The sequence below is a fragment of the Benincasa hispida genome, chromosome 10 (assembly GCF_009727055.1).
Source record: "Benincasa hispida cultivar B227 chromosome 10, ASM972705v1, whole genome shotgun sequence".
In the NCBI taxonomy this organism is placed as follows: Eukaryota; Viridiplantae; Streptophyta; class Magnoliopsida; order Cucurbitales; family Cucurbitaceae; genus Benincasa; species Benincasa hispida.
In genome coordinates, this window is record NC_052358.1 from 1616053 (window position 1) to 1635718 (window position 19666).

Here is a 19666-nt window from a genome sequence, read left to right on the forward strand (position 1 = left end):
ATCAGTTCATTTCAACTTAATAGGTGAAGGTACGCTGAATAATGAGGCTGTGATTCAAGCAGCGGTTTGACCGATATCTCCGAACCATCATCCCAGGTGGTGGAATTGCTCCAGCTGGCGTGCCGATTAGCTTCCAGTCTCAGCCGTTCCAACTGAACACCATCGATCGGATTCTCCAGCCGAACAGCAGGTGGTGGTGGAAGGTCACGCCTTCCAGCCGACGCACGCGATCGGGTCACAAACCAATCGGATCCTCAGCTTCGCTCACAACCGTCTCAGCCTCAAATGTTCTCCAGCCGGCGCAGCGCGATCGATCTACAGCCGGTAGGTATCTCGGCGTCGCAAGAATCACATCTTCACCAGACGATCATGGGCGTGTTCCAGCTGCCGGGTCGGGTCAGATCGACGCGATTTCTTCCGCTTCACAGTAGATCGTCGAGCCGTTCGTTCCGTTACCCACCATTCACAGCAGTCTGGGAGCAGCGCCGGTCACGGGGTTGCCGAACTTTTGCCGCTGGTGGACTTTCCGGCAGTAGCTTCTTCACAGCATCATGGTGGACAACCTCTTCCTCATGTATATCCGGTTCAGCCCCAGTTTCGAATGGGTGAATCCATTGAAGAAAATCCCATGGTATTTAGACAGAAAAATTTCAGATCTGAATCTCACGGGGGAACTCCAACAAACATAGCTAGTCTTCAGCAACAGATGGTCGCCCTGGGAGCCCAATTGAATGGCCATGATTCTTCCCCGATGTATTAAGAAAATCCAGTATCAATGTTTCCTACTCCAACTTCTAATCTTTTATCTGGGAACAATTTGGAAATTCTGCAGGAATGATCACGGAGAGAAGTTGAATGGGCAAAATTACTTCTCTTGGTCCAAACCATTAAAATGGTTCTTGAGGACGCCATAAGTTTAGGATAGAGTTTCTTCTACCGGGGCTAGGGTTTCATCACCTTGCTCTGATACCATATTGAAATAGGGAAAGAAGACAACACAAGGAGTTTACGTGGAAAACCCTAATTCAGGGAAGAAAAACCACGGTAGAAAAGAACTTATTATTTTTATGTCTTGTTTACAATAGACCCAATCCTAGATATAAATAGAATAATGTGAAACCCTAATTTAGCAAATATAGTAAAAAGACAAAAATGCCCTTAGGGCTAATTTAACATATTTCAACATTCAGAAATGTACTTGAAAGGATATGGAACTCTTATATGATTAATAATCCTCAATTTAAGTTCCGGTCTACCAGGGTGTTACACATGATAAGTTTGTTAATTAAATACTATACTATTCGGAGAAGGATGATTCAAATTTCTCAAATGAGGCATGTCTGTTCCTTTCCTTGACTGTAATACTATACAATACTATACGATAGTTTCAATTGGTGTCAAAGCTCACCCACATAACAACAATTTAATTTGAAAGTGGAAATCCACCCACGCAACAATAGCCAAAACAAAACCATCATACTAGATTTCATATACCCACCTTGAACTAGAATTTATACTAACATGCAATCGTTAGTCCCTGAGTGAGAAACCAAGATTTCATTGCAAAAAGTTCAAAAATACAAACAGACCTAGAAAAAAAACCTAATAAGTTGAACAAGAACAAGTTAAATCAATTGTCTAACACGTTATGATAGCAATCGTTACATTCCTTGTTTATTTTTGCCTTATTTTTGCCTTATTTTTGTGCATGAATTTAAATATCAAAGACTTAGTTACAATTATTTATTCTTTTTGTGCACAGGAAGCCACCTCAATATCAGAACCATGATGACTTAATTACATTATAAATACAACAGAAAACAACTCATGTTTTCTACCTGAGGCTTTTCCTTTGCAAACCGCACCATATCCTCGGGATTCACTTCAAGAGGATCATACCCCAATTTAGCTTTTGTGACAGCCTGCCACAAGATTCAAACAATAAACATCTAAATGTAGTTACTTATCGTAGAAACATAAGGAACTCTCTACATATTGCTGCAACTGTATTGTTAGCAGAGAATTATAATTTTTATTTTCACATTTGCTGAGGTTGATGGAACCTAATTACCTTTAAAACAAGGCAACCTCAGCATCTGGGTAGGTTTTCTTTCTTTCTTTTTTCTCTGTGCTTACCCATTCATTCGTCTATTTGAATCATCAAGGCAGTATGAACATAAATGAAAAGTATAGGAGAACTTCTGCATGGACAATCTCACTTTTCACGTTATTGACTTCTTGGTAATTCAAGCAACACCCGTAGAGAGATATTTGGAGGGGTGGAAGGAGGGAAATGAAGGAGGTTTATGTTATAGTCATGCAAGGTCTTAAAGTCATGGGTAAATGGCACAATACATGAAGCTTCATGGAACCCCGTCCTAAGAAAGTAATATTAATCCATCCCATGATTAACCACTAATTCATGATCTATTAGGAATGAGCAAAGAAATACTGATTTAAATTTTGTACCTTCAAACCATGGCTACCCTGAGGAAGATAACTATCACGCTTTACCCAGGCAAAGCAATCCAAATGACAAGCAAATTTTGAACGGCATTCCCCCTGATTCTTGTCGCATTGAAATCCTACTTCCTACACTCAAAGTGAAAGGGAAAAAAATCTTTAGGAAAATTTAAGGCCCAAAGTTTTGAGCAAGCACCAATCAAGAAGTTTGAATGGGGTACCAAATTTAGAAAGTAAATAAAACCATATGGCCTAAGAATAATATGTATGTTGACAGGAACTGATTTCAAACTCACCATAAAGTTGACATTCACATACCTATTATAACCTTCATTTTTTTATTTTTTTATTTTTTGCTAAAAACATACAAAAAGAGTTTTAACTCCAAATTCCTGAAAAGAACATGCAAGCATTCCTCATATCAAAAAATACAGAAAGAAACGGACAACCAAATGGAGTTTCCAAGCATATCCACAACTGTAAAAATGAAGTTAAATCTTTGAAAACCTTTTCCAAAAGCACAGTACAGAGCATTCTCCTCAAGGACATAATCGAATAGCACAATCATTCTCCAAATAAAGTGGAATTTAATAAAAATAATAGACTTACATCAATCATTTTAAAGCCATGATAGGCTGCTCTGCTTTCAATGAATGGCCAGTCAAAAAAATCACCATTGTAGGTGACATAGATACCAGGTTTCACCTCTCGCATATGGGAAAACCACAGTTTGAGAAGCTCTAACTGCAATAATGAGCAAAAAAGAATTCAAATTAAGGAAATATCAAACCAAGGGCCTGTCTGGAGTGCCTTTCTAATAAGTGCTTAAAAATACTGTTAATCACTTAGAAAGTCATTCCAAATAAACTCTAACTAATTTAAAAGAGGATGTGCATCATAGTGCATTATTAATTACAAGAGGATAACAACATGGAAACCGAATCTTGACCTCATTTTTCACATTGGTCACTTTAAAGAACCCTTCATATTCTGGTTTTGGAGTGTACTCCAAATTCTCAATATCTTCTCCCACACACTGTAGATAGTAAGAAATCACCGTGATTATTGTCTTGAAGTGCATTTGAAAAATGGTAGAAAGAAAAATTACATGTAAATATCAGCAAAAATTACTAACTAGTAGAACCTTCATTTTAATTTTCCTAATTGAACCTTAATAGATACATGAAGTATAAATGAATTTATAACTTATAGATCTCTATAGATAAACGATAACAATCAAGAGTTTGTGGTAAAATCTCAAAGTATTTAACAGAAGTACTGAGCAAACACAACATTTAAATGCCATGACGCCATTCTGGTCATTTAGCTCCTCAAGCAATACGGAAATCCAAATTGATATAAGTTATCAATTCATGGTAATTTAAGCTGCCACTTTTAAATCATAAAAATTACATTGGCCAAGATTTGCATGAGTTTTAACTGAGAGCTAAACAAAATTGCTAAATCCATTGAACTAAAGTGAGTAAATATTATACAAATAACAAAAAAATGAGCATAATCATACCAAATTGATTATAAGTAAAATGCATCGAACAAATTGTTTTCAAGAGTTTATCATCCTCCCCTCAGCAGAAGAGTCGGGATGATAATACAAACAATACCTCTCTGTTGATAATCAAGTACCCTTGTCCATCAACCATATAAGAAATCATCATTATCATGTCATATTCAGCATCTGGGAATTTCAATGGTAGCTTTGTGGTTTCAATATCAAATGCACATATGTGAACTTCAGCACGTTGCAGAAGATCTTTTCTCTTCTCAAGTGTAACACCAGTGCTTGATACACTAACATCGTACCATTGTCCGCAGCGTAAATCTGTCAAATAGATTCATGTCAAAAACAGAAAATGAAGAAATCACTTTGGGGACATATTAATACTAGTCCAACTAAATAGAATGAGACATCACCATGATCAATAGCAAAGCGAACATGGTAAGGAACATCATACTCTCGAAGATCAACAATGCATTCTAGAAAATCTTGAGGCTTTTGTTCCCTGTCATCAAGAGACAAATTAGTCCAAGACAGAAATAAAGTTGAATTTTGTAATGAACATGCAAGCATACTAATAAGGGATATCTTGGGACTCGTAATAGGATATTAGTAAATGCATAGTGGTAATTAGGTAGGGGTGAGTTGGTTATAAATAAAGGGAGTTGGGGTTGTGGAAGGGAGATTCTTTTGGTGGCATTGTCCATTATAGGAGTTGAGAGGGAGATAGCCCTCTCAAAAAGCTACTGTTCTATTGTAATATCTCTTAATATTACAACATGTTTCTATCTTTGTGTTTTCTTGTATTTGGCTACCTAACCAATTATCATTGACATGCCTTGACGAGAACTTAAAAAAAGTAACATATGTATGCTACAACAGAACTATATCCTAAAAGGGGCCCTTGTAAATATCTAGCATATGATACATATAATAGGGTTCAAATATCAAAATCTCTTTCCTTATTTGCCCTTATGAGGTCCTAAGCATTGCCCACATGCAGAAATTTTAATTTATATTTTTGCAAAAATTTTAAAACAAGAAACAACCCCTCATTGATATAATGGAAAGGAATAGATTCTCAGAGGATACAAACTCCCAAAGTTGGTGAAAATAAAATTTTAAAAATACAAAGTAAAGAATTGAGAGACAAATACAAATCAAAACGACCAGCCATGATAACAATAAAAACAGAACAACAGAGGTCACCTCTCCCATCTTTGATGGGAGAGTTCGTTTTCAGGATTGAGAGAAGGGATGTTCGTTATTGGAGTCCTGACCCTTTAGTAAGCTTCTCTTGTAAATCCTACTTTCAACTCATCTTGGATCCCTCCCCCACTAGAGAGTCTGTCTTTGATGCTTTCTGGAGGATTAAAATTCTAAAAAAATTTAGTTATTTTCTTCACAAGTTTTACTCGGTCGGGTGAATAATTTGGATTGAATATTGAGAAAGTTGCCTTCGGTAGTTGGTCCTTTCTGCCGTATCCTCTGCCGACAGCAAACAAAGTTTTGGATCACTTGCTTTGGAGGTGTGAATTTGCAATCTCAATGTGGGATCACTTCTTCCAAGAGTTTGATTTTATGTTGTCTCGTCAAAGGGATGTTAGTAGTTCGATCGGGGAGTTCCTTTTCCATCCACCTTTTCAAGAGAAGGGTCATTTCTTGTGGTTTGCAGGAGTATGCACTTTGTTATGGGTTTTATGGGGTAAGAGAAACAACAAAGTTTTTAGAGGGGTTGAAAGGGACCCTAGTGATGTTTGGGTCTTGGCGAAGTTTTAGGTTTCCCTTTGTACTTCGATTTCGAAGTGTTCTTGTAATTACTCTTCAGGAAACATTTTACTTTCTTGACCCCCTTTCTCTAGTGGGGCTTTTATGGGCTTGATTTTTTTGTTTGCTCTTGTATTCTTTCATTTTTTCTCAATGCGAGGAAAAAGGGATCCAAAAACCAATCCAAGACTAGCATTTTCAATGTATGATTTTACTTGGGACAAGAGCATACATCACGGCTATTGATATTAAGAAAATGTTGTCTGAAATTGAATTATGATACCAAGGCCATGGAAACATTTCTTTGAAAGAACCATGGGCATCAGTCATGTTCATAAATAATGGGATTCCCAGCGTTATCAAAATCAACTATCTTACATTCTCATTAATCTGAATACTTAATTCTAAAGAACATTTAACAAAATGATGCTAAAAAAATTACAAAATTGTGCAATACAAATACAATGCAAATTGCAAATTAAACTTAAACCTCTAAGATTCACCTTTTACCAAATAAAATGGAATCATATGCTTCTGCAGCATCGGACTTTGCCCAGTTGCTTTCAACAACATGCAATAGTTCACTCTTCAAATTCATCAATTCTTGAACAGTGTCAAATGATAGTTTCAAATATGCCTTGCACAATCCTGACAGATGATTTTTCTGCAAATAAGCAAACAATGATACATCAGAAGTTGGAAATAGATGGATATGGATGGATATGGATGGATATCAAGCAAGACAAAGCAAAGGGAGCAATAAAGTTAACAATTGAGTAATCTAATAAGAAAAACCTATGCAGCATAGATAGATAAATAAAAATGAATGTATAATGCATGTAATTTAGAGATACAAATTGCATGTTAGCTGAAACGGAACATAATCTAAATTCTAATGCAACTGTCAGAAAAGTTTTTTAAAAAATGAACAAAACAATGTGTCATTTTTTCCACAAGGCAAAACAATGATGAATACACCCCAATTTTCACTTATCTAGGGAAATTTGATCATATATGATTTACAATGTTGACCATTACTTGTATAAAGAAAGTTAAAACTTAAAAGCAAGACTGCACTGTCGTAGTATGGTTGTTTATGCTTCGTTCAGCATGCATCAAAGAACAAATGCTCCATGGGTTCTAGGCATTGGCACATAATGAGTTTCAAGCTTCATAAAAGCATGACTGTTAATCAATAGTATGAAAGTATCCTTATATGTGACTTGTGAATGAATCACAAAGTGGCACATCTAAGTGCACGTAAAAAAAAATGAAATAAAATAACATACAAATGGCATTTGGTCAGTTATCTATAAATCTGGCTCTCAATAATAATCCTACTCATTAAAAAAAAAAAAAAAAAAAAAAGTTGAATCTTAGCAAATAAAACGTGAACCGAGTCCAGAATATTCCTTTAATGAAATATTCAATCTTATTAGTTAAGATTTTACCAGTTAAATAAATGCTACTATTTTATGTAAAGAAATTCATTCGAACAGCCAACCAAGAGAAACCAGGGGATTTTTAGGAGAAGACTATTAAAATGGAGGAGTGTTCGATTCGAACATTCTAACTTCTGGATGGGGTACACTTACGAAATGTTCCAGTACTTAATGATGGCTTCCACAAGCAACTAACTCTAGAACACAGTATATTTTCGTAGTTATCTTGTCCTTGCTTTACATGTAAAGAATATTTTCACAAAATAATACCAGCGCACAAACCATTGGATTTGGTAGATTCTTACATTAAAGTAGGCAAAATATGTAAGTACATCCAAGAGAGAACTTACAAGATCGAGGTCTTCTTTTTCTAAAATTTCAATATCAGCTATTCGACCTTCATAACGTCGTCTCAAATATGCCTCCACATCAATTTCCATTTTATCCTACGGCATTTGCACCATTATAATGACATAAACGTTGTTCAAGAGAATTAATTGATAGAAGAAGATAAAGTAAATGACATGCTTTTTATATGTGGTCATATACCTTTGTGGCTATATAGAAATAAGGACGAAACTTATATTTTGACTTGAAACTGCTCCCATCCTGTACCAAACTCAAAAGAGATACACTTTGAACTAATTCGTCATACACAATCTAAAACAGTTATGTTATGCCATTTTACATTTATGTTATGCGATTTTACCTGTGTCACAAAATAAAGATCAATACAACTATTGACCTTTCCAGTATCCTGATCTTCCAAAGATGACTGCAAATTTACAATCAAGATTAATGAATTTTTTCTCTGTTCATAACATAGACTGAACAATATATGAGTAAACAATGAATTACAATACGAAGTTTAACTTTTTACTTTCAGTAAATACAAATGGAAGAATATAAAATACAAAACAAGGATCACAAAGAAAATACAAAAGATAGAACAAAAAATTGTGCAATTTTCTCTTGCCCGACTTCTTATGATAAACAAAATACGGCATTGTCTTGTCAGACTAAAAGGTGAATCCATCTCTTTAAAAGTAAAATCATCTTAATAAACTTGTGTTATAAAAGTTAATCAGCAGTGCCTAAAATATACAATAAATTTCCAACTTCATTTAATGAAAATATAAAATTGCAAGTTCAAGTTGTATATTGGAAATAAATTGCGTAAGAGACAAGCTAACAATGTCTTGTGAGACCATGATAATCAACAGAGTTCGGGCACCAAAAGGTGTAGTTATGGCTCCTATCTTGCCTGAAAAAGCTCGAGGCTTAAAGATAGGGGTCTTGTGTCATAGATAAAACTCCGCAATCATCTTATATTATTTGTGTCGATCCCTCTTAATCCGATATTGGAGAAATCCGAGAATAAAGATCAGAGCCATCATATTCTATTATTTCTATAATACACATAAATGAAAAGAAAAACAAAAAAACTATCGTGACTACCTAGCTAGGATTTAACATTTACAAGTTTCCTTGACCACCATATGTAGAAGGGTCAATAAATGTCCTACAAGAATAGTCGACGTGCACAGAAGTTGCCCCACATTCACAAATATATATAATAATAATTAAACCCATAGATGAAGTGATCCATTTCTGATTAATTCTTCGTAAAAATAACTTTAATTCGCTAGGGTTCTTATCCAAAGATTTAAAATAAGTAAATAAATCAGAAACATGCAATAAAAGATAGATGTCCTTGTCTTTTAAGGGCATTCCGCTTTCCTATTTCGGTCTTAACCTTTATCCAATGAGAGTCGGACTTGTAGTTATGCTATAAACTTGGGGATCATAATAGTAAAAAGTTAACCGCCTTGACGCTTGACACCAAATAAAGTAACCTGTACTCCCAAGGCTCCAGCCACTAAAACTATTTCAACTTAATAGCTCACCATATTACGGTTGATTGTGTAATTGTGAAATTGGTTTATCATTTGGCTTTTCTTTTCCTTTTCCTATCTTCAGATATTAAATTTCTTTTCCGAGACAAAAGATAGTTGAAAGAAAGTAACACCAAATTATACTTCAAACTCGATATAAAATTCCACACCCTAAATTACACTTCTTGTGATAAATAGCAACATACCAGAAATGGTAAAAAGAAACTACAATAGCAACCACGACTACAATATTCACTTACAGGAGCGAAAGTGAGCAACCATCCAAGCCTCTTATCGCCTTCAGAGAAGAGATCAAATCCAAGCTTTGATTCGATCTCCTCCTCGGCTGACCGGATTATTCTCTGCTTCTTCGACCTACTACTCTTGTCTGTACGGCCTCGCCGTCGGCTTTCGCCGCTCATTATACAAATCGCCGGTCTCCAACAAACGCCAAAAGATCAGAGAAACACAAAAATTCTTCAGATAAACAAACAGAAGACGAAAAGAGAGATGGCGATAGAGAGTTTTCAGAAACTGTGCTTCCGATTAAAAATGCCGCGACGCTGTCCCTACCCGTAGAAGATTTTCCCGCGCAATTATACACCTTTTAATTATTTTAGGACGAAAATACCCTCCTCATGCAGAAAGGCCCATATGAGGCCCATGGATCGTTTTCGGCCCACGAAAAGGCCCAAAAGCGGAACCCTAATTATAAATAGTTGCGTCCCCCAGGTTGGCTTCCATTCTTTCAGTGACGGCTCCGATCTCTCTCACTGTTCGTTGCGGCTTCTGTTTCGAACTTTTCCCGAGTATTATTTCTCTTCCCGCTCTTGTTTTTTCCATTGATTTCTTCTATGTAAGTTCTTCTCATTTATGGTGTTATAACATTTGATGTTGTTGAAGCAGAGATGAAGGTAGTCGCTGCATATTTGTTGGCCGTTCTCGGTGGCAACCCCAGCCCCGGACTCGATGATGTGAAGTCTATTCTTAATTCAGGTTCGTCTTTCACAACCTATTTGTCTTGTACTCTTGTACTCTTGTACTTTAGATTTTTTTTTTTTTTTTTTTTTTTGCTACTTTGGTGGTTTTGTTTCTTTTGAAGATAGAGTTGATGTTATAAGCTTTGGAAATTGAAAATGGGCTTTGTTCGATCCGAATGTTTAGGTTAGACTAGTAGTTTGTTTATGATTTAGTTAGGGAGGAGCTGGAAAATAAGTGAAATCTTGAAATATCTGACCTGAAATGATGGGCGCTGTTAGTGAATTTCCGTTGAGATTTAATGGTGGGGTTTTTATGTACAGTTGGGGCTGAGGTGGATGACGATAGGATTGGCCTGCTACTCTCCCAAGTGAAAGGAAAGGATATCACAGAGTTGATAGCCTCTGGACGGGAGAAGTTGGCATCAGTGCCGTCTGGTGGCGGTGCAATCGCCGTCTCCGCCCCTGCCGGCGGTGCCGCTGGTGGTGGTGCAGCACTAGCCGCAGCCGAACAGAAGAAAGAGGAGAAGGTAGAGGAGAAAGAAGAATCCGACGATGTAAGTGTTTAACCCGTCATTCTTAGATTTCACACATGTTCATCTGATCTGTTTTGTTGTATTCTAATCTGTGAAAGACCATGAATAATGGGCCTAAATCTTATGTTCTATCTTTCTGCAGGATATGGGTTTCAGCCTCTTTGACTGAGCGCAACTCATTTGGTGTCGTTATCAGTTAGTGTTTTTAGTTGACTTTCGTTCAAGTTTCCGGGCATTGGTAGCTTGGTAGGGGTTTTCCTTTTTTACTTATTTTGGAACTCAAAATTTTTGATAGATGGAAAGTTCATTTTTCAATTTCAATATTTCAGTAATTACTGTCATTTGACTACTTGTATGATTTATGATTCCCACTGTTTCTTATCTCGCCATTCATGATTCGTTTTGGCTTATGCTAATTTGTATCACTGTTTGTTTTATTGTTTTCACTCTGTGAATGTGCAGTTTGCTGAGAATTAGAATGTAGGTGTTCATCGAGCATATGTTGCTTTTATTAGAATCTATGCATCATGCATTCGTTTGATTCTTCAGTGACCTTTTAAGAGATGTTCGAATGTATTCTGTAGTTGGCCAATAAAATGGTGTTTTGATCTAAAAAATCGTTGCTAAATATATGCTTTTGCATGCCACATTTTATTGTAGTTCGAGTGAGATGGTTTTTTTCAGTCTCAAGAAAAATTACTTACTTTTTAGGTTAAATTATAAAGTTGGTTATGTGGTTTATAAGTAGGATTTAGTCCTTGTAGTTTGATAAATCTCTAAAGTTCCATTGAATTATATGGACAGAGAATTAACAAATCGTACAACCAAATTTTAGTTTTAACTAATTTTTTATTTTCGACCATTTAGTTGTTGGTAAAGCAATCTTGCCCCATTTCCTCTCTTTGAAGAGCTATTGATAAAGGACTATTGAAGAGCAATCTTGCCCCATTTGCCGATAATTTATGGGCTATTTGAGTTAATATATCAATAATAAATTTCCAGTTTTTTCATAAATAATTGATATAATGATGTTTTTCTGTATTGAATTCAAAACTTCATTGCCGAAAATTTTTCATAAATCCTAGAATTTTGTAACATGTAAATGATTTTAAATTTTTATTTTGTGGTTGGAATTAAATTGATTTCAAATCGCTGAAATTAAATTTCTTATATAATGCTCATGAGAAAGGAAATGAAAATGTTAAAAGGCAAGTGGTACAGAATATAATAATGACATTAGATAATGTTTGTAGTTTTCGAAGAGGGTCTGGCTTCTACGAACGGCTGTTGAATGAAACGCATGTCCTCAGAAGTTCATAAATCATTTAGTTGAATTATTTTAAAGTTAATAATAAATTTGGGTTGGATAAGTTGATTTGGGTTATACTAAGGGAATCTAAAAACCAATCCAATTCATAAAATTTTTATTTATTTGAATCCAATCCAATTCAAACTACACGGATTGGGTTGAGATGATCAGTTTTTTCGGGTCTCGATTTTTTTGAACATCTTTATCTCGATCCATGGAAGCATGGAAGCTAATTGCTTGAAATGTAAATAACTCATCTGTTCATATGTGTGAGAAACATTTCTAATCTAAAAGCCTACTTCGGTAGAACGTAGGGCCAGTGATAGCAATGCTTGAACTTATCCAAATCGTGATATTTTCCTCTATACTGTACTTGGCTACACAAATGAAAAGCCTACGGGGGATTTAAGTTCCTACCTCCAATGAAAATGGGACCATGGGCAAAAGATTTATAACAAATCAGAAGAAATTCTTTTCATCACTAACTGGTGACTGTCCTGCTTATCCCATCGAGACTCAAAAGCCAAACACATGATGCCAAAAAGCTTCTCATTTGGATAACATTTTCAATTATTTGGGACGAAAATTCTATGGCTTTCGGTACAAAGCTTGTCCACATGTCTCCATTTCATTCCTAAAACATGAAGAGAATACAAAGAGAGAGATTGACTGTTAACAAATTCATGGTTCTATTCAGTCTGCTTGCAGATCTGTCCAAGCTTCGTACGTTTTTTTGCTCTTCTTTTCAATTTGATGATATGTCTGCTGTTTGTAGAGTTAGCTAAGAAATTGGGTGGAGAAAACTTTCAGCAGAATTTCCAAAACTCGCTTGCTTTTAGAAGGCTGCATGCAGATTAGGAAAAGTGAGAAACATGCAGGCATTTGAGACAAAGGGAAACAGACATATTGAAGAAATCAAAAGGGAGAAAAAGGGCAAATCAAAGCAAATGCATTACAAAACTACAGGAAGACAACTGCTCAAAAACAATTGTGTGTTTGTGTCGACAACCCCGTCTTCCTCTAAACAAAACAAGCCATGTGGATGTGTTAGCGAACTTCGCATGCAAACACAAAAAAATAGATGATACCTATTTTCATCCATGACCTATCAGCCATCGCCAGCTACTTTGCCATTGCAAGCCCTCAACAGAAGATCAGATGTATGCTGTACTTATCTCTGATGACACCAGGACAGGGAATGGATGCTATTGCACCATGGGAAGCACAGATAAGAGACGGCTTCTACAAGGCAAAAAATATACAAAATGAATCAACATCATATCAAAATGAAAAATATTATGAAATAGTGATAATGTAAGATAGTAGACAAAGTTCATAGAATATGCTGCATTACATATCAGTAAAAAAAAAATATTATTATTATTATTTAAAAAAAAAAAAAAAAACTTTATTTGATCTTATAGTGTGTATGGGCCATGTTTAACTTTGAAATCTTGAGTTAATATGTTGGGGTTGAGAAGTTTGTGTTTGGATTTTGAATCTTGAGTTAATACGTTGGGGTTGAGAAGTCTGTGTTTGGATGTTGTAAAGATGCAGTTTCTCAATAAATGTCAAATTTCATTAGTACATTATTGAAGTTGGTAAAGTTCAACTATCTAACACCAACTTATGAAATCGGTAGGACAAATATCTCCTATGTTCATAACTTGCTAAAAGGACAACAAATGTAGGTTTGTAGAGGTAATTTTCATTCTCAAAAGTAATGTTTCTTGACGCATCCAAGTGCACTTACTATCAAACAGGCTTTATTGGACCTGATGCATCAAGATCCTGCATTGCATGATAAGATATTTATATTTTGCTCAGTTGAGCTGACTTTTGGATTAGAAACTAAAGAAGGCGGGAGATCTAGTAAAACTATTTTTAACAGCTCTAAAATCTCAACCAGCTAGCTAATATGGCTGAGGTTGTCTCTCTCAGTCATAGCTTAGAACTATATTTCAATGAAGTGTGCTTTATTAATATATGCACATCAAGATTTACAAAGGCCATGTGCTCGCAGAATAAGCTATGGAAAATTGTGCGACCGTCCCTGGCTGAAAATAACTAATCTCGTAACAAAACCAATCTTGTTCACTTTGACCACTAATAATATTCCACTGGGGCCTCTGTGCAGCTTTCATCCGATGCAATTTTCTCTCTACTACAAGGTGGAGGAATAAATGGTGGCGACGTACATCTCAATAATGCCCAATTAACTCCTTGGAAAAAAGAATGGTGCTTGATCGCAGACGACCCTGTCGTCGATCCCAACCGCCTAGCCGGGTCTTTGATCAATAACTGAGAGATGAGATCCTTCGCTGCCGTTGGCACCGCTGGTTCTTTAGGGAACTCAAGGGCTCTAGCCACTATATTGGCCAAGGTGAGCTCATTGTCCATGCCTCTAAAGGGTGTCACTCCATAAAATAACTCGAACACAAACACCCCTAGAGTCCACCAGTCCACTGCGCTTCCGTGGCCCTCACCAGAGACGATCTCCGGTGCCAAGTACTCATGGGTCCCGACAAACGACATTGATCGGACGTCAACCGGTTCAGCAACAAACTCGGGTCCGTTGCGGTGACCAGACTTCTTCTTGCGCTTGCGTTTTGGGTTGAAACATGACACGGCGGGGACTATACAATTTGGAAGTATGCACGAGGATGATGTGAAAGGAGGTGCATCAATTTGGTAGTCCTTTAGCGGGGCCGTGCCATTTGTCAGATTTTTAGCATTGATAACCTGTGGGGTCGCCGTTGAATCCTCGCATTTCAAGGAGAGATCAAAATCAGTGAGCATGATATGGCCGTCCGATCGTACCAGTACATTTTCCGGCTTCAAATCACGGTAAACAATCCCCATCATGTGAAGGTACTCGATAGCAACCACTATCTCTGATGCATAGAATCTACAAAGCAAACAAGAAATGTCAATAAAAGTTATACGAAATAATAAACTATAGGGTGACGGAGACTTGACACAAAGTCAATAGCTGACAGGGAGAGCCAGAGAGAGATGAAAAAGAAACAAAAACATCAAACCCAAGCATGTCTGGGAAAATGGCTATTTCAATTGGCCCTATATACATAACATAAATAGCAAAAGAACAAGAGAGAAATAACGAAGTGTCTGTAGACTTTTAGCCTGAGCTGTGGGCCGGTCACATAATAGTTAAATCAATGATATTACGTGGAGGGGCTTCAAAAATTTCCCTCCTTTTTATTGTATATATGTCTCATCTCCTCAGCCTGGCCAGTTAAAGTTGTCACACAATAAGGATATTAAAAAATAATGTGCTTTCACATTTAAAACTGTCCCGAAGAGAACCTTCCCCATTATTATTGGAACATGGGCGGCCTCGGATTCTTGCATATCACATGGTTATTCTTATTAACTTACTACAGAACATTTTGAAGATTTGACAAAACGTGAGATGAGCGATGAGTGATTGGCCGTCTTAGATTTGAAACTGAAGGGTTGCCCTGAGAAAGTTTCGTGAAATGGTTAGTAAATAATCCCAAAAATCCATCAAAAGCGCGCAGAGCCAGCAGATTTGGAATTCTAATTCCTTTCGAGATCTCAAAATCTTCAGGAAAGGACATGTGAGCCCCTCGCTGATGCTAAAGAGCAACCACTAGAATTGTTTATATGCCAATTTGATATTTTGGCCATATAAACTCTAATGTATGTATTTATATAGTGCCTGTCCTGGACCCTACACCATCACTGCTCCCACCCCCCCGCATCCCCAAAAAATTAAATAAATAAATAAATAAAGCAAAACTAATTCTTGAAGTAACAGAAGGAAAAAAGAGAGAGAAAAAAAACTCTTTTTGCGGCAATGGTAATAAATGGACAAACATTAATCCGCTTACTTACCATTACTTTTTCTCTGATTTATTTATTTTGGTCTATTTACTTTACTTACTAGTATGGTGGCAAACTTTCTCTATAATAAATTAAGACAACCTGCAAAAACTTATGGGACCTTGCACAAAAATTATGACGCCTTGCCATGGAACTAAATGAAAGTTAGCAGGAGTTTATTTAACCAGCTGGTGTGGCATAATAATAGATGGTTATAATTCAATATGAGCTGGCTTTTCTGCATCAATGGAGACTTTAGGGGTAGTTGCCTTTGTTTCCAGTGAGAATAAATTGTCAATTAACAAAGAATTAATGCGATGGGGACCCTATACTTCTTCCTCACCACACCATCCAAACCGATGTCGTCAAAGTATAAACTACCTAAAGTAGTTAAGGGGTCACTTTTCTTTCCCAATGAACGCATGTTTGGACTCAGGAATGGGAGTTGAGGTGAAAAGAGTTGTTAACTCCACTCCTTACCTTGCTCAAAAAATTTGTGGGTCTCATGACTAAAAACATCAATTTCATAACTTATTAACTCTTTATACCATAAATCTGGACGAAACAACCCTCTAAACAAAACAACTCTTGTTCTTACCTCTAATGTTCCATAAGTTGTTTCAGGTACAAAATACCCTAAAAACAACCCGCCAAAAAAGTATTCTAAAATTTCAATAAATGGAAATACTCTTAGAAATATGTGTTGTATGTATATTCTAAGTTTATTTTTAAAATATTATCAAAACCACAACTGGTTAAGAGAGATAAAAATATTTTATGTTTAAGTTTGTCTCCAATAATCAATGAAAACCTACTTTGAATATTCTCTCATATGTATCCTTCATAAAAGCAAATTTAGAAAATAAATTTAGTTTTAAATAACAACTCACAAACAGCCCCTAAGAGAACATTTCTAGGCACCCAGTGACTCGAGCTTCATGGTTTGCTCCACTTGGAACAAATTTCCCAAAACACCGCTGGCAGTAAAATTATTTATTTAAAAAAAAAACGAAAAAAAAAAGGTCAGCAGAGAACATGAAGTTTGACCTTCTAATTTGGATCCCTATTGGAGAGCTCAGAGACATCGACTCTCGAGCTCACGTGGGCCTTGCCTCATCTGATCACTGAGTCCGAGACAGCACCCAACAGTCCCAGTTTCTCTCAAAATTAAATACACTATCTAACCTTCTTCATAACGAGCTAAAGATAATCCACTGCCAACAGTCCCACAGTAACATCCTATTCCCCTCAAATCCCTCAAGCGACAATGACCAACCTGCTGGTCCCCACCTCTGACCCTCATACCGGTCATGTCAGAAGTGGGCCCACTCCCTCGTATCGTCACTTTCCCAGAGCATGCATTTTCCCCTCTTCGTCTACACTCGCCCACACCCGATTCCAACCCAACTATCCAATTCCACAATTTAAATTTTATTTTAAAAAGAAAAAAAAAGTTTCAATCTCTGGAGTTGTAATTTGTATAATGTACTTTGTGCGTGCAATTATAATATAATGAAACTGGAATCGAAACTAAAGAGATGAATGATGATTCATTGATTTACTATTGTGCGCACCTCACGGCGAGTTCATCGAAGCGTTTGTTAGGTTGCCGTTGCCGGAGAACATGGAGGTCGCCGCCGGGACAGAACTCCGTCAAGAGACAGAGCCACTTCGGCGAGTCGATACTAGCATAGAGCGTCGGTAAAAACGGATGGTCCAGAGACTCCAAAATCTCCCTCTCAGTCCTTGCTCTGCCTTCTTTACTCCTACTCGCCAGTTCCTTCTTATCCATTACCTTCGCCGCAAACAAGCATCCGTCTTTTCCAGCGGACTTTAGGCCGGAGAGGTAAACGGAGCCAATGTCGCCAGAGCCAAGGCGGTGGAAGAACTTCAGGTCGGAGAAAGCGAGTTGGCGAGACGACGATTCGGATCGGATCCGGTTAACAGCGGACCAGCAAGGGTCGGAGGAAGGCGCGTGGGGCTTGCTGAGAATGGAAGGGATGTTAAGGGAGGAGGAGGAGGCGGTGAGAGTGGTCTCGGAGCCGGAGCTTGTACTGCGGTTGGTGTTGGTAGAGTTGAAGCTGAGGCTCTGCAGGTCGTCGGCGATGTCGTCGGGAGAAGACTCCATTGGAGAAAAGGAAGAAGAAGAAGGGAGGGCGTTTGAGGAGCCAAGAGAGGGGCAAGGGGAGTGATTTTTGAAGGAGGTGGGGGAAGAAGGAGGAAATATTGGGCCGGGTCATGTGGGCTAATTGGGCCCAGTGGGGGCCCATTTTTGGAAGGGCTCGATTTGCCTAAATTTTGGGTGCCATGTTGGACCGGGTTCAGTAGACATCTCCAATCATATGTGCCGTATCTTCGGGGACTAATCGTAAATTATGCTCAAAGTTTCCAAAATTAAAAAAAGAATAATGTACTTATACTCTACACTCGGATCCATTTTTAAAAAAATTTAAAATTATTTATTTCAATCTTTTTTTGCAAAGGAAAAAAATAGATTGAAAATTAATATTTATTTCAAATCTTTTTTCAATCCTAGAGGATCTATCATATGTATTTTATTTTGGCTTCCCAAGTTAAACTTAATTTTGATGAGATTTATTATAATAAAACTTAATCTAGTACATATTTGAAGTACATTGACTTTATTGTTATATGTTGTAAGTTTAGTGATCAAAATATGACGAACTTGTTAATATAAAACTAAATCATTACAAACTAAACACTAAATACTAAATTGTTGTTTTTATAAAAATTTTGGGCCTTTTTTTTTTTACTTTGTGTCTATTTAAAATTAAAATGTATAAATTTTATACACGTACAGTTATACTTATTTTTTTCTTTTTATAATTATGGTAAAGTTTAAAGACTCATAATCGGTTGGTTCAGGTAATCCATAAGGAAAATGCTTGCCACTTTCTTGTTGCTACGAACAAATCGAATGAGGCAATTTGTCTTCAATGACGAGGTCATGGACGAAGTGGCAGTAAACTTCTATGTGCTTAGAGCCGGCATGGAACACAGGACTGGCCGCCAAGTGTGTACCACTAGCATTATCACAGTACAAGATAAATTGATAGTGAAAAAGCACCTCTTGATAGCGTAGCAAATAAGAAAGTCATAAAAGTTTAGAGGTAGTAAGGGTGAATACTAGATCTTTTAACTATTAAGTTAAGCAAAAATTATTAGGTTCACACGAATTCCGATTGATGTATTGACAAATTAAAGAGGATGTCTTTTCAAATTTTACACATACAAGCAAGTCTAAAAAACTAGACTTTTCATCAATTGTACTATATATATTTATATATGTTGTAATGAATAAATAAACATATTACATGAACTTATACTATCAATTTTGAAGTCTGATGTTCAATCCCTAAACCACATGTATTAAGAAAAAAAAAATACTAATATGACTTTTGTTGTGATGAAGAAAATAAAATGCCAAAATAAATGGTATAAAAATGTAAAGATGGAAAGTATACCAAATCAAAGAAGAATGAAGTTATGATTTAAACTCATTATAATTTCATAATTACAAACCTATATGAGAGATTCGAACCGGTAGTAATCTCAACTAGTTAGGCTATACTAAGATTAAAACTAAACAGAAATTCGCTAAATAATATTTTTAAAATTGATGTAGCTCGAGCTGTGAGGAGATTGTGGAAACGATTTCGACATTCCTATGAACAACCAAATAAATTATAGAATATATCTATTTTCAATCTCTCATTTATTTAGAAGGATTACGTCATCATATGTTATTCTCACATATTTAATTAGAAACAACCAGCAAAAAAATTAAAAATTAAGAATAAAAATAAAAAGAAAAGAAAAGAAGAGAAGAAAAGAAGAGAAGAAAAGAAGAAGGAAAAATTTCACTTATAGAAA

At 36.4% G+C, this 19666-nt stretch overlaps 3 protein-coding genes across 7 annotated transcripts in view; 1 reads left to right on the forward strand and 2 right to left on the reverse strand.

Annotated features, from left to right (window-relative positions):
* LOC120088115 (DNA polymerase epsilon catalytic subunit A-like) overlaps positions 1-9657 on the reverse strand; it is a 48574-nt gene extending 38917 nt beyond the window's left edge. For 2 of the 3 annotated variants that reach the window (XM_039045186.1, XM_039045187.1), the window contains exons 1-11: positions 9344-9657; positions 7898-7963; positions 7738-7797; positions 7539-7634; positions 6250-6410; positions 4396-4484; positions 4086-4303; positions 3413-3499; positions 3073-3207; positions 2470-2592; positions 1839-1922 (exon numbers count right to left, since the gene is read on the reverse strand). In XM_039045186.1, coding sequence (XP_038901114.1) covers positions 1839-1922; positions 2470-2592; positions 3073-3207; positions 3413-3499; positions 4086-4303; positions 4396-4484; positions 6250-6410; positions 7539-7634; positions 7738-7797; positions 7898-7963; positions 9344-9505 — 1281 coding nt within the window. In that variant the 5' untranslated portion in view covers positions 9506-9657. Of the gene's footprint in view, positions 1-1838; positions 1923-2071; positions 2336-2469; positions 2593-3072; positions 3208-3412; positions 3500-4085; positions 4304-4395; positions 4485-6249; positions 6411-7538; positions 7635-7737; positions 7798-7897; positions 7964-9343 lie in introns of those variants that run through there. The other variant, XM_039045188.1, reaches the window with a different exon arrangement.
* A 100-nt stretch (positions 9658-9757) lies between these two features.
* LOC120088117 (60S acidic ribosomal protein P2B-like) lies at positions 9758-11021 on the forward strand. Its single transcript, XM_039045191.1, has 4 exons — positions 9758-9892; positions 9990-10079; positions 10385-10617; positions 10739-11021. Exons 2-4 carry the CDS (start codon positions 9992-9994, stop codon positions 10763-10765), a joined length of 348 nt encoding a protein of 115 aa, XP_038901119.1. The 5' UTR covers positions 9758-9892; positions 9990-9991; the 3' UTR covers positions 10766-11021.
* A 1419-nt stretch (positions 11022-12440) lies between these two features.
* Positions 12441-18156, reverse strand: LOC120088116 (serine/threonine-protein kinase D6PKL2). Of its 3 annotated transcripts, none has more exons than XR_005484824.1 (3): positions 17347-18156; positions 13659-14813; positions 12441-13147 (listed from the first exon to the last, which is right to left on the reverse strand). XR_005484824.1 is itself a non-coding variant. In XM_039045190.1 (2 exons), the coding sequence occupies exons 1-2, from the start codon at positions 17898-17900 to the stop codon at positions 14012-14014; spliced, it is 1356 nt and encodes a 451-aa protein (XP_038901118.1). In that variant the 5' UTR covers positions 17901-18156; the 3' UTR covers positions 12441-14011. The 3 variants fall into 3 exon arrangements, 1 of the variants encoding a protein (XP_038901118.1); XR_005484823.1 differs by having other exon boundaries at positions 12441-12748; positions 12994-14813; XM_039045190.1 differs by having other exon boundaries at positions 12441-14813.
* Positions 18157-19666: the final 1510 nt, after the last annotated feature.